Below are 16,923 nucleotides of genomic sequence, written 5' to 3' on the forward strand. Positions count from 1 at the left end.
TTGTAGCCATGGTTGTCATGTCATCCATGTATGCTCGAATTGGTGGTAGTCGCATTCCAGAAGCCAAGCGCTCTCCTCCCACTACCCATTTTGATGCCCTAATGATTACTTCCATTGCCATGGTAAAAGCCAGTGGATAAATGGTGCATCCTGCCATTATTCCAACTTCTAGGCATTGCCATGTAGTGCTGAATTCTGAATTTGAAAAACTAAATTGCAAATCTCCAAAGTAGGCTTTCACTAAATGTGTTATTGTCATCGGTACACTGAAAAAATCAAATGCTGCCCAAAGAAGTTCAAGTGGCACTGAACCATATGCATTAGCCAAATCCAGGAATGTCACATGGAGCTCCTTCCTCTCCTTTTTAGCTGATTGAATTTGTTGCCAGATCACATTGATGTGTTCTAAGCATCCTGGGAAACATGGAATGCCCGCTTTTTGTATTGAAGTGTCAATGTAGCAGTTCTTTAATAGGTAAGTTGACAATCTCTGAGCAATAATGCTGAAGAAAACCTTGCCTTCTACGGTTAATAGGGAAATAGGGCAAAACTGATATATATATATATATATATATATATATATATATATATATATATATATATATATATATATATACATACACTACCGGTCAAAAGTTTTAGAACACCCCCATTTTTCCAGTTTTTATTGAAATTTAAGAAGTTCAAGTCCAGTGAATAACCTGAAATGGTACAAAGGTAAGCGGTAAACTGCCAGAGGTTAAAAAAAAAAAGTTTAGGTTACCAAAAACTGAAAAATAATGTACATTTCAGAGTTATACAAATAGGCCTTTTTCAGGGAACAAGTAATGGGTTAACAACTTACAGCTGTTCTGCAGCAATGGAAGTAAATTAAGCCTTGAAAGTTGATGCTAACAATTCCTACAGGTGTCCCAACTTTTGTTGATTACTTACTCTGTCTGTATAAAAGCAGTGTTGGAACAGACTGTGTTACTACACCCTCTTAAGCATTATTTGGACAGTATTGTACTGCAGGAAGTAGTATATTGCTCTCATAATGGCGAGAAAAAGGCAATTAACAAAGGAAGACAGACAGACCATTATAACCCTTAAAAGTGTAGGTCTTTCCTTTAGAGAAATTGCAAAGAAAGCCAAGGTGTCAGTGAGTACAGTTTCCTACACCATCAAAAGGCACTTGGAAACTGGAGGAAACTCTGACAGGAAGAGATCTGGCAGACCCAAAGCCACAACAGAATCAGAAGACAAGTTTCTGAGAGTCAACAGCTTGCGTGATAGGCGGCTCACAGGACAACAGCTTCAAGTACAGCTTAACACTGGTCGAAGTAAGCAAGTCTCAGTTTCAACTGTGAAGAGAAGACTTCGAGCTGCAGGTTTGACAGGTCGAGTGGCAGTAAGAAAGCCATTGCTAAGATGGCAAAATAAGAAAAAGAGGCTTGCCTGGGCCATGAAGCACCGCCAATGGACTACTGAAGACTGGAAGAAGGTCTTATGGACCGATGAATCAAAATTTGAAATCTTCGGTTCATCACGCAGGGTTTTTGTACGCCGTCGAGTAGGCGAAAGGATGGTTCTTCGGTGTGTGACACCAACTGTCAAACATGGAGGAGGAAGCGTGATGGTCTGGGGCTCTCTTGCTGGATCCAGAGTCGGCGACTTGCACATAGTGAGTGGCACCCTGAACCAAAACTGCTACCACAGCATTTTGCAGCGCCATGCAATACCCTCTGGTATACGCCTAGTTGGTCAGGGGTTCATCCTACAGCAAGATAATGACCCAAAACATACCTCCAGGCTATGTCAGAACTACCTTAGAAGAAAAGAACAAGACGGTAGGCTTCAAATCATGGAATGGCCAGCACAGTCTCCAGACTTAAACCCCATCGAGCTGGTTTGGGATGAACTGGACAGAAGGGTGAAACTAAAGCAACCTACAAGTGCAACACATTTGTGGGAACTTCTGCAACAGTGTTGGGAAGAACTTTCCGAACAATATTTGATTTCCATTGTAGAAAGAATGCCACGAGTGTGTTCGGCTGTTATATCTGCAAAAGGTGGCTACTTTGATGAGTCAAAAATTTAGATTAAATTTTGTTAAACAAAACGATTCCATGATTTTTTTTTATCTCCAATTGTTTATTTGTTTTATGCTTTAATTTCAGAGTACATTGAGACATTAAGACTGCGTAAATTTCAATAAAAACTCGAAAAATTGAGGTCTTCTAAAACTTTTGACCGGTAGTGTATATATATCAATGTGTAAGGATTTACATTCTTTTTTAGGTTGGGTGCAGCATCCAAACAATCACAGATCACTGTGTTACTTTATGAGCTTGAGAAAGCACGAGCATAGGCAGCTGGTAAAAATGAGAGAACAGTGAATTAAACACTTAATAAAGGTAAACAGATTGGGAAACCATGTTCTCAGCACACAATCAGAGCCTCTAATAGGAAGGGGAATATGTGTTTTTATAGACGTCTGGTAATTGCTTTATCAATGCCTTTCTCGCACAGCTGCCTCATAAATTCACAGCTAATTGACATTCATTCGAGCTTACACTTCAATCAGTGCCAAGAGTGAGGGTTCAAATCAAGGCTCCCTCCTTCTCTCCAACACGTGTAATTATGTGCCTGTCCCAAGCACCGTTATTGCTAAGCACTGCAGAGTCTTTAAATAAGTTTGTATGTGAGGACAGTATCAAAGGGAAATGCTGGCCGTGGCGCATAATCCTAGGGAATGGCATATCTGATCAAAAGGTTTGTAAACATTAAGTAAAATGGATCTGCATCATTGATATGGCCAGGGGTTAAAACAATGTGGCAGTGAAATGGTTAATCTTCACTGGTACTGGAACATACTGAGAAAGCACTACATCAATTGATTAATCAAACTAATACCGCAGCCTCCCTCCAGCTAAATCTGAATTCAGGGCTTAAACAACATGCGTATTGTGTCACAGGTGTCCACGCACACCCACAGCACATGATGCGAATCTGTCAGGGCTACCTGGTAAAAGATATTTTAATCTCAGCAGGACTAATTCAATAAATAACAGGTTACCTTAAATAGGAAATAACATGAAACCAAGACAATATTCTATACATAAAATAAATATTGCAATGTTATAAAATCATAAATGGTATAGACAAAGTTAACAACCCAAGACACGCCTTTCTCCCCCTTTGCATGAGCACAGGAGAGTGAACAGTAATTTACCGCCTGGTGAGCGATCTAACAACTGCATGAACTGCAGATGGTAGTCAGTATCTGAAGTTTCTATTCGTACTGCTGCTCCTTTTAAAGATGATAAAAAGGAGAGGACCCAAAGGCTTCCTCATGCAAGTGGTAGGGAGTGTGTGAGAGAGCTTGTGTTTAAACTGGTTAACGGCTGTATAGCTGTTCATGCTTATTCATCTCAGACTGTTGTCACAGGGCTGTCTATACAGTAAAAGTACAAGCAGAATTCTATGTGTGTGGTTATAACTGATGTCCTACCTACAAGACATGTTGTAAGTAATTAGTCTGAGTAGGGTAAGACAGTATCCCCCATGCACTAGCATTCAGAAGGGGTGTCTAAATACTTTTCTGGAGGCACTGTATGTACGTATGAATATTATAAAACGATGTGATGAAAATTAATAGACTAAAGACTTTTAGGAAAGTTTGCAACAGTAGGTGTATTTGTAGTACTACTGAGCACCTTACAATTGTTACTGACTCAATTTCTCACAACCTGGTTAAAATCCAGTGATGCCCATGGAACAGTGTTGATTTGAGTTAAAACATTTACAACATTTGTAAAAACAACAGCCATGTATCTGTAAAATAAACTTCCTATCTTCCAAAACCAAACCAAATGAGAGCACAGCAAGCTGGCTCCAAAGAACCCAGGGGGAGCAGTTTACATACACGGGAGGGCTGAAGCTGTGCCCTTCCAGCCAGTTGGTGGCACTGCTGGAATGCGTGGGGCATGCCTGACAGGGCAGGGCAGGGCAGGGCAGGGCAGGGCAGGGCAGGGCAGGGCACAGCCCACGCAGAGCACTGCAAAACCAAGTCTCACAGAGGGCCATCTGGAGACGGCGGTTCACTGTATTTGCTGAGGCAGTTTTCCTATAATTAAAAAAATAAAAAGCACTTGGCCACGAAATTGCTCCAATGAATGGACTCAAATCCAATGCAGCCCTGGGGTAACTGTAAAAAGGCAGCTTACTAATTTACACAGCACTGAACAAAGCTATTGCAGTCGTATGGGTTACATACAGCATCAGATACAGGCCAATGGTTTATTTAAACAATAAACTTAATCATATGATGTATTCCAATCCATATTCTAAGAAAACTGAGAGAGTACGTTTGAAAATACTGTACAAGGCCCTGCTGAATCCAAGCTGTATTTGGATTAATGTCGTCCCTGTGACCTCAGAGCGGTTCTGCAGAAACACAGAGAATCCCGCTGTTTCAGTCCAATCTGATCACTTTGAACTACTGCTTTCTAAAGTCAAATTGAATCAAATCAAAACGAAACAAATATTGTATGTATATAGCGCATTTCAAGCAATGTACAAGACAAAAGAAAAGAACATCTAAATAAAATACATTTGTATAGAGAAACTGAGTAAAAAGAAATAAGATCAAAAAAACTTTTTTTTTTTAAGCAACATAGTTTAAAAGTCCATTTTAAAACTATAAAAGTATGTTTTAATTTTGACTTAAACCCATGAACTGCTGCTCCACTCACTCGCTTCAATGGCTGGCCTGTGTGTGAAGCTTAACAGAGAGAAAAGAAAATCTGAAGTGTAAGTGACATTGTATCCACTTCTCACTTCAAACCAAAATGAAGAGGAGAAGCCAGGGTGACCACTGACTTGCGATAAGCCCTGACTGAATGCTAAAGAATGTAAGAAAGAAACAATTTTTTATCTGATTCCAAAAGCATCCCAGCTATGAAAATCTGGCACGCTTTGTGCTGCTACAACTGTGTAAATATAGGGTTACACGTCCCCACGTGCTGCTACAACTGTGTAAATATAGCCTTGCACGTCCCCACGTGCTGCTACAACTGTGTAAATTTAGCCTTGCACGTCCCCACGTGCTGCTACAACTGCTTAAATAACGCACCTGTAATTTTTCTTTTCATTGTTAACATCTTTTTACACTTATAACTTTAAAGTCTGTTTCAAAGCTCTTTTCCAAATGGCCACTCTAGTGCACTTATGTTGTAAGGATTACTAACCACATTGTCAAACCGGTAGCACAGCAATAACGATCCATGATGTGGTACGGAAAAGAAAAGCCAGAGCACATGTAGTCATGTTTTTTTCTTTTTCTAAATCGCTCTTCCTGCAGTGATTTAGACAGATCTCAAACCCCAGCGCAATGGAGCAGACATTTTGAAAACAGCTTTTAAACAGACTTTAAAGTTAAGTGTAAAAAGTTGTCAGGATGTGAACAATTGTCCAGTTTACATGTGTGTGTGTTTTTTAGTTGTTTTTTTTTTTACGTGAAGTGGCCATGCGCGTGCATGTTGCAGGGTTCTCCCCAAGAATTCTGTACAGCCGGGCGGCAGAACATATAGCCGGGAGCACTTTTAACAGAAAAATAAACTTGCCTTGCCTTAAATATATAATACGACAAATAATTTAAATAATCTGTTGTCTTTCATTGACTATATCTGGTTGCTCTTTTTTATATTCTACACTTTCTTTTTCATTATTTTTTTTTATTACGGTAAATTACCGTGCTTATTTAGGTACGATTTGACTGGCAAAAAATAACGTAGGGTTATTGTAGTCCTTTTCACTTCCTTTTTACCTTATTGCTTCATTTAAATTGTTTTCTTTATGTTAAGTTTTCAGGGCATTTTGTGTCAATTTTTGTTTTTCGCTATTCTACATTTTTTTTTACACAACAGTACTCACACACGTTTAATCACCATGAGAACTGTTGCATGAAACCGGAGTGTAAAAATCCAGCACCTCTGCACTTAAGCATTTGTATGTCAGCTGACACGTTCAGCTGATATCCCATCATGCCTTTCTTCTTAAAGGCGTACAGCCTCTATACATGAACCCCCAATATCTCTCACAAGCACCTGGGCACATATTGTTACGATATCACAACAAAAGGAATACCCAGTTGCTGAACACAGAAAACCCGCCCCTTCAACTCTCTGATTGGTTAAATGTTGTGTCAAGACGTAACACAGCTGTCATGTGGTTCCAAGATTTTTTTTTTCACCCAGCAACATGCAAGTGATCTAGTCTGCTAGAAGTGCAAACAATCCTTATTGTTAGAGGCACAGTAGCATCTTCAGTCGGGCGGTGACAGGCACTTTGCCGGGCGGCCCGACCAGCTGAAAAGGCCTGGGGAGAACCCTGTGCTGAGAAGACAAATGTGTGAAAGTGTCCGTCCTGCAGTATCTTAACAGGAAATTTCTTTTACCCGTGAGAATCAAGGAAATGCTTGTGAAATCAACGCCCACTTATACATGGAAACACCAGCGTCTCGTGAAAATGTTAATTAGCTCACTCAAGTGCATTACCTAACGCCACATGGGAATACCTAAGTTACCATGGTCCAAAGCTGGCAGCAGGAAAGTTTATTTTTTGTTGGCAGTATTTCACTTATCAGATTGATGTTGCAGATAACACCACTTTTTTCTCCGTCTTCCCTAAAACTTTGCATAATGCTAATCATGCATGAATCTAAATGTGTTTGTAAAGTATCATACAGATTGTATTTACCAAGTTTCTGTTTAAAACTATTACAAAAAATGTTTGATAAACTGCATCGTGGGCTTGTAAATTCAGGTGGTTACAGCTACTGTACAGTACTTCAGAAAACACTTGCAAATAGCCTTACAAACAACCGTCAAAAATATTTTATTGTTAAGTACTACTAAGTACTATGTTTAAATGTATATAACTATACTCCAATGCAATTTCTCCTAGTAACTTATGTCTGAGCAAAACCCGTGTCCATCCTCCACTTACGTCCGTTGAAGCGATGAAGAGGCTCGGGTGTTAATATCCAGAAGGGAAGAGGATATGATGAGGCAGCTTGATACAATGCACAACACAAACACTGTTTAACCCACTCTCAAAATAAAATGTGGGGTGGAATTTTCGTGACTTCTGTATTGGGAATCAACAATACTACTCAATATTCCATTATTATTTAGCAGAAGCAGTCATACATGTATAGCGCAAATGAGGATGCTATATTTGGTGTACAGAGATTCAAAATAAGCTAATCAAACAAAAATGTGATACAAAATAAAAGTACCCTGCCGGGTTACAAAAATAAAGGCAGCCGTGCATCTCTAATAGCAGGACCCTCTTCATATTGCTGTTGTGCAATTCTTGCTGACGGCTGAGGTAGCTGTTCCTCCACTTCGCTCACCATCAGCAGCCACTGATGCCTGAAAACCTCCTTATGGTCCTGGCACAGATTGTGCAGGATACAGCAGGCAGTAATAATTTGGGGAACAAACTCATGGTTCACTTCAGTACACTTCAGTAGTATCCGCCACCTCCTTTTCAATAGCTCACTCGGATTTGACCCAGTTTATTATTAATAAAGGTACAACCACAGATGATGTGTGAAAAGCAGCGTGGGCGACAACACTAAAACAAAGTATTAAAAAAGCAGGCACGACCGATCAGCAAATCAGAGCTTTATTAACGCTGTGGGGAAAGTGGGCCTTCCCAGAAAAATGAAACGCTTGATATGGAAAAGCAAAAAGGTATGAAGTCCATGTTTATTTCACGAGATTTAGACCCCCTTGAACTTTGATGCCTTATAACCTGGAATTAAATTGCATTAAAATATATATTTTTTTCATGTATCTACACATCCTACCTCACATCTTCCAAGTGAAAAAAATATTCTAGAAATTTGTAGAAAATTAATTAAAAATAAAACTGAAATAGCTTAATTGGATAAGTGTCTACCCCCCTTGCAATAGCAATCCTTAATTAGCTCAGGTGTAACCAATTGCCTTCAAAATCACACACCAAGTTAAGTGGCCTCCACCTGTGTTAAATTGTAATGATTCACATGATTTCAGGATAAATTCAGCAGTTCCTGTAGGTTCCCTCTGCTGGGTAGTGCATTTCAAAGCAAAGACTCAACCATGAGAACCAAGGCGCTTTCAAAAGAACTCCAGGACAAAGTTGTTGAAAGGCACAGATCAGGGGATGGTTATAAAAAAATATCAAAGGCCTTGAATATCCCTTGGAGCACGGTCAAGAAGATTATTAAGAAGTGGAAAGTGTATGGCACCACCAAGACCCTGCCTAGATCTGGCCGTCCCTCTAAACTGGATGACCGAGCAAGAAGGAGACTGATCAGAGAGGCTACCAAGAGGCCAATGGCAACTTCGCAAGAGCTACAGGCTTTTATGGCCAAGACTGGTCAAAGTGTGCATGTGGCAACAATATCCCAAACACTCCACAAATCTGGCCTGTATGGTAGGGTGGTAAGAAGGAAGCCATTACTCAAGAAAGCCCACCTTGAATCCTGTTTGAAGTATGCAAAAAAAACACTCAGGAGATTCTGTAGCCATGTGGCAAATAGTTTTGTGGTCTGACGAAACTAAAATGGAACTTTTTGGCCTAAATGCAAAGCGTTATTTTTGGCGCAAACCCAAAACAGCGCATCACCCAAAGAACACCATCCCTACTGTGAAGCATGGTGGTGGCAGCATCATGTTATGGGGATGCTTCTCATCGGCAGGGACTGGGGCACTTGTCAAGACAGAAGGGAAAATGAATGGAGCAAAGTACAGAGAAGTCCTTGAGGAAAACCTGCTGCCCTCTGCAAGAAAGCTGAAACTGGGACGGAAGTTCACCTTTCAGCATGACAACAACCCAAAGCACACAGCCAAAGCTACACTGGAGTGGCTAAGGAACAAAAAGGTGATGACTTGAAGATTGCTGTCCATCAACGCTCCCCAAGGAACAGTTTTGTAAAGAAGAATGGTCAAATATTGCCAAATCTAGGTGTGCAAAGTTGGTAGAGACCTATCCCAACAGACTCACAGCTGTAATTGCTGTCAAAGGTATTTCCACCAAGTATTTTCTCAGGGGGGTGGAGACTTATCCATTTATGATCGTTCAGTTTTGTATTTTTAATATATAATTTTTTTCTCAATAAAAAATTTTCCCCTTAACAGTGTGGAGTATGGTGTGTAGATAAGTGGAAAAAAAACCTCATTTAAATGCATGAAACTCTGAGGCACTGACACAACAAAATGTGAAAAAAGTTCAAGGGGGTGTAGACTTTCTATAGGCACTGTATAAACAAGGTATAAGTGCTGCAGAGGGAGTGAATACAGCATTGTGACAGGTGTCATGGGCTCTTACCCCTTTAAGGGCTTCATACTGGAAATGTGTCCCGAGAAGTCAAAGCAGAAACATCTGCTAGTCAGCAGCTGAAAACACCATTAGTTAACAAAAGGCTAAGGTGCCAGATGGATTTACAGCATTTTATTTGAAATGCCCAGCTTCATACATTTTTAAAGAGCAGCTTTACACTATTATTTTGTTAATCAAAAGTGTTATTTGCAATTCCCCATCATGCTAACCTGCACAGGTTAAGGAAGTGTTCATTATAATTGGTGTATATGAAACCTCACTTACCCTTCAAAGTCGTCTTACGTACTTTTCTAGAAGGTAATAAAAGTGTTGATAAATACACTTCCTTCCTCACAGCCTCAGGGCACAGTCTTAAAAGCATCTTCAGGTCAGATCCTTGCCACATCATTAGCACAGTGTGAGCAACTCAGTGGCATCAAGTGTGGACGATAGTGGATTTCAACAGCTCAGCTTTGCGATTTTCACCCAAACTACATTAATACTTAAACTGTGGTCATTCATTCAACTTATTTATTTATGCTACATGAAAAATGTAAATATTTTTTGTGGCTAAACAAAAACATTTTTCCTTTTTATGCACCACATGTAATTAGACACTCCATTGTGGTAGTGTGTGGACCCTGTTCACTTAACACCAGTGATGGAAGTCTACTGATTAACAGGGCCTTTGCTACACTAGCTAAGGAGGCTGACGACACAATTAGAGGTCTTTAAAAAGAGACCACAGGAGTTTGGTCAGGCAGAGACTGAATGTTAAAAGAAAGTACCAGCAACCAGTAAGTGACTCCTGGAAAACCTTTTTAATATTCTCAAGGCTCTTCTTGTCTGTTAAGCATTAATCTGCAAAAGGGAAGCAGAACCAGCCACCAGATTGCTGGTAATAAAAGAGTCAACAAAGTCAATGAAATTCACTGACACTTGATGCCCTTTATATTACATAAACCCTCACAGACGGGCATTTGCAGCAGGCTTGCACTGTTTAGGAGTCCAAGTCTGAGTTCAACCCACAACAGAACCTGAATAATAAAAAGCCTCTTCTGCTGCTAGCAGATCTGCACTGGATTAGATCTGCACTGGATCACTGGCTAGCCCTTGAAAGCTCATCAGGCAGCAAGCGGCTCCTACCTTGACAGGGTTATACTCTCCGCCCTTGCTGGACTCAGGAGGGTTCCCAGCCTTGCTCTCCGCTCTGGGTTTCAGGACCTGCCTGAGGGGGCTGGAGATGGGCAGTCCTGTCACACTGATTCCATCTGAAAACACAAGTCAGGGACAGGGAGAGAGTTAGTGTACACCTCAAGGAAGCTTCTCTATTTAAGTTGTTAAGATGGTTCTAGAGGTGCAGTATAGCACACTGGGCTTTGGGTCAAAAGGGCATTAAAACTGAAAGCTGGTCATACTCTCACTACCAGAGCATTGTGAAACAGAAGGACATTCCTATAAAGTAAAGCACTTGTTTTTTGTAGGAGATGTTAACCTTTCAGGCACACTGTGTTACCCATGCAATGCATGGAGTGATATTAAAAGTGCTTACAGACACACAGCTCTTGGGTATCTTATTCTGTACTGCAGTAAGGGTCTACTGCATTGCTATTGTGTCCCTCGAGGATGTGCTGGCACAGAGCACCAGCAAGACCACATCACGTGCTGCACAGTAGGCATGGTCTCTTTGTAGTGCTTGTTGCTTCTTTTGGAAAACTACTGTAAGTTTTAACCATATTTGAGTGCTTTAGCTTATCTCAGTTGTACTTCTCACATCTAAACCTTGAGTTGTGCTACAGCAGACAGGACAAGAGAATGCTCTTTACAGATCTATACCACACAGAGCTACCAAAAGCCATCGCAGCAGGCTGCTCTTGAAGGAGCAGTGATGGAGGAGGCTTCACTGAAAATTAAAAAGCTGTCACTGTCTGCTGCGTGTTTGTCTGGGGGGGGTCTGGGCCTTGTCAGACCTCCAAGGAAAAGCAGGTGCCGCAAGAGTCTGTGTTGGAGGCTCAGGTTGGGGGGGACTCTGCCCACTATGCTATAACCAATTGTGGCCCACTGTGCTGTCAAGCAATGCTGTTGCATTTGTCTAGCATTTCTACATATGAATTAATATAAGAACAAATGTATATTTTATAAATCTAAATAAATGGAAAAGACTTCAAAGATTCCTTCCCCCCGCCACCAATTACCTAAAGCAGGTACAGTTTACACACTTTTGACATACAATTTTAACAGTAATGTTAATTAACAAGCATATTTCAGATCGAAATTACTTCTTTTAAAAAAAAAAATAGTATTGATTCATCATTATTATTGAAGTCAGAAAGAATCATAGCAGGAATAATGTGGCCCCAATCTCACGAGCCAATTGGCAGTTATACAGTGCCCTGCAGTATGTGTGCATGTATATAATACTCTCTGACCAGAGAAACACAACCAATTATTCCCTGACCTTTGAAGAATCCGTCAAATCCCTGCTCAGTCTTAAACTGTGTTTACAAATGACTATTCCCCATTTAAGATGAAACAAACTGACTATTTCTCATTGGGGCGGTGTAGAAATCATCAAGCAATTGTGAATAATAGAACAGGGGGTTGACTCCAGCGACCAGGTGTGGCAGGTGGTGGTGACGTTAAACAAAAAAGAAAAAGGCACAAGGGCCAAAACAAAAACAAACATAAAACGAGTACCGATACAGATCACATTCCAGGTAGCAATCGTGTTACGCTCTCACTCTCTCTAAGGATTTCTCCTGACTTTTATATTATGTGGCTGGAGCCCAATTAATCAACAATTAACAATTACATAATGAAGGCTCCAGCCACATTCTCACGTGTATTTTAATCAACAATTAACAATTACATAATGAAGGCTCCAGCCACATTCTCACGTGTATTTTAATCAACAATTAACAATTACATAATGAAGGCTCCAGCCACATTCTCACGTGTATTTTAATCAACAATTAACAATTACATAATGAAGGCTCCAGCCACATTCTCACGTGTATTTTAATCAACAATTAACAATTACATAATGAAGGCTCCAGCCATATTCTCACATGTATTTCTGGCAGGGAGGAATTTAACTCCCTCCTTGCTGATCCAAAACACACAATAGCAAAACCATAAACAAATATACACACACACACACACACATGAAAATGGACATAACTCATAACAACAACAAAATGATACATACAGTCATAAAGGGGCGGGCACCCCGTCACATCGGGGTATTTGTTTTCTACTAGCAGCAAAGGTGTTGTTTTACAGCTACAGTACGCTATATACATGCTGTGTGCTTTCTTACATGCTTCACAAATTGATCTCCATTAACATGTTTCTGTACATAACAAAAAAGAGCAACAGATAATTCTATTCTGTCTTTTTATTACACAAACAAGTACCGAAAGCACGAGCCAAAAAGTGTTGTTCATTTCAACAGCTGCCAGCTTTGCTTGGTTTTGGCTTATTCACCATTACTTAATACCCCCATTCAAATCGGTCAAAACATCCTGTGACAATCCCAGCCATTACTTGATACTCCCATTCAAATCGGTCTATACATCCTCTCATAATCCCATGCAATTCAATCAAGCCAAGTAGTAATATTAAAAGAAACTTCGACACAATTCAAGGACAAACATTTCCACAAGAAAGTCTGTCTTTACACACTGTAAATCGAGCACAAATCCAAGCAGGCGATGATGACGTTGTATAATGCACTAGTGAGACCACATTACCAAAGGGACATTGTGGCCCTGGAGAGAGTCCAACGAAGAGCAACCAGACTAATACCAGGGCTAAAGGAATGTGATACGAAGACAGGCTGAAAGAACTGAATCTACTCAGCCTGGAACAAAAAAGAATCTGGAGGGACATGGTAGGAGTCTTTAAAATCTCAAAAGGAGTTCACATAGTTTACCCAAATGAATACTTCAAACAAACCTGGACCAGAGGACACAGCTGGAAATTAAGTCGCGATGGACTTAGGATGGAAGGAAGGAGACACTTCTTCACACAGAGAGGGGAGGAAAGGGCTCCCGAGTCATGTTGTTGAGGCAGAATCACTTGGATCCTTTAGGACCAAGTTCTTAAACTTAAATGAATAGCACTTCACCTCTGCTAGAAATAAATGTTAAAATTGGTATAAATATCCAATTTAATTAATCATTTATATCGTTGGGAACAATCATAAGGGTGTTGGTGAATTAAATTAGAAATTCAAAACTACATTTACTTAAAATTCCTAAATTAAAAAATAAGATAAAATTAGGATATAGTACTGCTGCATTTAGGTTAGAAATGCTAGTGACAGCTTAATATTTATTCTTCTGCCATCAAACCCAAATGAAGTCTAGAAGTACTGTACTTCACATGCCTGCTACTCACAGCATTATTACCATAATTAAATTAACAGCTCAAATTAAAATCTGTATGGACCTACATCACCCCCCAAAAAAACTAAAAAAAAAAAAAAAAAACATGGAAACATAATATGCATTCATTTTTATTACAGTTCTATTGAATGCTGGTAAAGGATTTTCTCTATTCTTTTGTCAACGACAGACTGCCCTTAAGCGCTCAGGAACATTATCTCTACACTAGTGACTAATGGTTCTATTAATGCCCTTGCTTTTTATAAAATAAATTTCCATGTCCTGAAGTGATAATAAAATGATAATGTGAGGCACAAATGTAAGGAATAATGACAACATTAATCAGATAGATCATCCCCTCTGCTAAAGCCATAAAGAAATATTTCACTGGCTCCCATTAGCTGTGTGCCAGGCTACAGCTCCTGATTAATAACGTGAGTAAGTACTGTATACAAGGAGAGTTCAGCATGCAATCTCCCGACTCTAGCAAAGCCTACATGCATGCAGTGAAGTACCCTCTGCACCACTATGTGGCACTTCATATCAGTTTCTATCAATTTCTACCTTTCATCAATTAACACTTTAAAAAGAAAATCATACTGTCAGTTTGTATTGAAGTTACAGTAACACTGAAATCAAATTTAAATAACAGAACAGTGACAAGTATTATACATTTAAAAGTACTGTGCATTTTATTAAACAAACGGTTGTTAAGTGAACTTTTAAAAAGTATACACTGCAACTTGAAACAAGGCGTTCTCTACATCAGGGTATTGAGCAAATCAGAAATGCTGACGACTTGCATCCACAGTTTGCTGTTCATAGGCCTGTATTACAGTATCCCAGTTTTTCAGAAGGGATTTGTGGGAATGTTGAAATTTGCAGCAACATCTTTGTTTTTATTGTACGGTGGTGCATCCTCCAACCCTTTCAACACCTCCACTATGGGAACTCGAAATGCATCAAACAGGTACGAAAATACAGTACAGAGGCGCTAATCCCAATATCCTTTACACTTAGATGTTTGAACTAGGGAGTTCCGTTTTATTCACATTTTTCTTCTCTAAAATAATTAGCACCAACAGAAAATTCATGTTACGGGAATTCGTAATATAAGAAGTAATTTACAATAAGCGACTGCTGAATTTGGCCGGGACCTTGTAGAGAATTTGTACTACGAGGTAATTAGTCTAATCCGAGTTTGTTTTAATGAGAATTGACTGTAAGTAACCAAACAAGTCAAAATGTTGCTGCCCAATCACATTACAGCTTGAACACTGGCAAAGCTCAGACCTGTTAAATAGTGCTGCCGCAAAGTATATTTAATGATTGTATAAAAGACATTTTAGTTACTACATCAGTCATTAGAAGAACACAATTAATACATACTTAGGGGTGACTGCCAATGATATTAAAAGGTTTTTAAATGTATTTATTAACTTTTCTTCCCATTTAACACCTTACGGTACACAAGGAATTGAACGGTTGTCAAAACATGTTCTTCTTAAAATACATTTGAGAGTGACTCAAGTATGACGAGGAGGAAACTGACAATCTGGATGCCAGATCCCTTTTAAACCCTGTTCCATGCTCCGCATTACAAGAATAAGAAAGTGGGACACATACGTCACTTGTACTGTACCTTAAAGCAGGGGTTTTCAACCTTGTACCCCTTTCTGTCTGGAGTTTCCAGCTCAAGTACCCCTTTACGATTTTCACTTGACTGAATGGTACCACGATAAATACGATAAATGGCCTTGTTTCCACGTCGGAGGTATGGCTTTTTGGCCGCAAGTCTTCCATGGAGGCCACTTCTGACCAGACTTCTCCGGACAGTAGATGGGTGTACCAGGGTCCCACTGTTTTCTGCCAATTCTGAGCTGATGGCACTGCTGGACATCTTCCGATTGCGAAGGGAAGTAAGCATGATGTGTCTTTCATCTGCTGCAGTAAGTTTCCTTGGCCGACCACTGCGTCTAGTCCTCAACGTTGCCCGTTTCTTTGTGCTTCTTCAAAAGAGCTTGGACAGCACATCTGGAAACCCCTGTCTGCCTTGAAATTTCTGCCTGGGAGAGACCTTGCTGATGCAGTATAAATACCTTGTGTCTTGTTGCTGTGCTCAGTCTTGCTATGGTGTATGACTTTTGACAGTAAACTGTCTTCAGCAACCTCACCTTGTTAGCTGAGTTTGGCTGTTCCTCACCCAGTTTTATTCCTCCTACACAGCTGTTTCTGTTTCAGTTAATGATTGTGTTTCAACCTACATATTGAATTGATGATCATTAGCACCTGTTTGGTATAATTGTTTAATCATACACCTGACTATATGCCTACAAAATCCCTGACTTTGTGCAAGTGTACCTAGAAGAATTGATGCTGTTTTGAAGGCAAAGGGTGGTCACACCAAATATGGATTTGATTTAGATTTTTCTTCTGTTCACTCACTTTGCATTTAGTTAATTGATAAATATAATCTATTAACATGTCTATTTTTGAAAGCATTCTTACTTTACAGCATTTTTTCACACCTGCCTAAAACTTTTGCACAGTACTATATATATATTTATGGGCATTAGTTGTCATCTTTTCTATACTGAACAAAATACAGCAGTATACTTTTTTAATTGACAGCTACCGGTAAGCCTGGGATACCTTTCATAATTTGAATTTTGGAAGTGGGGAGTATATCCCTTCGTTTCCTGTGTCAGTTCAGGTATCTGAGAAAGTTCTTCTTAAATTGATTTGTAACCATAACGTCTACAATGTCTCCCATGTCTTGTGACTTTTTTTGCGATCATGTCTTTAGTTCATTAATCTATTAAATCTGAGCATCCCTAATATATATATATATATATATATATATATATATATATATATATATATATATATATATATATATATATATATATACACACACACACACACACATACAGTGAGCACTCACATATCTGACCCTATAACATTTTGACTTCGGTGACGGTTAAACGCGTGCGACGCATATCTGATTATTTAATTTTGACCCGTTCCAACCCTTGGACCTTTTTTGTGTTCCCTGCAAAATGGACAATATCAAAAATACATATCTGAAAGGACTGTGTTTTAAATTAAGTAGGCTTCCATTAAGATGTTCTGTATTGGTTTTGTTGGTACAGTACTATATTTTCAACAGAAGTAGTATTTT

At 39.5% G+C, this 16,923-nt stretch overlaps 1 protein-coding gene across 6 annotated transcripts in view; it reads right to left on the reverse strand.

The window, feature by feature from the left end:
* The window catches only part of trappc9 (trafficking protein particle complex subunit 9), a 383,858-nt gene that overhangs the window by 217,033 nt on the left and 149,902 nt on the right, over nt 1–16,923 (reverse strand). For all 6 annotated transcript variants that reach the window (XM_059010260.1, XM_059010253.1, XM_059010235.1 and 3 more), the window contains one exon: nt 10,501–10,625. In XM_059010260.1, the coding sequence (XP_058866243.1) occupies nt 10,501–10,625 (125 nt within the window). The remainder of the gene's footprint in view (nt 1–10,500; nt 10,626–16,923) is intronic.

Source organism: Acipenser ruthenus, chromosome 3 (genome assembly GCF_902713425.1).
Source record: "Acipenser ruthenus chromosome 3, fAciRut3.2 maternal haplotype, whole genome shotgun sequence".
Taxonomy (NCBI): domain Eukaryota; kingdom Metazoa; phylum Chordata; class Actinopteri; order Acipenseriformes; family Acipenseridae; genus Acipenser; species Acipenser ruthenus.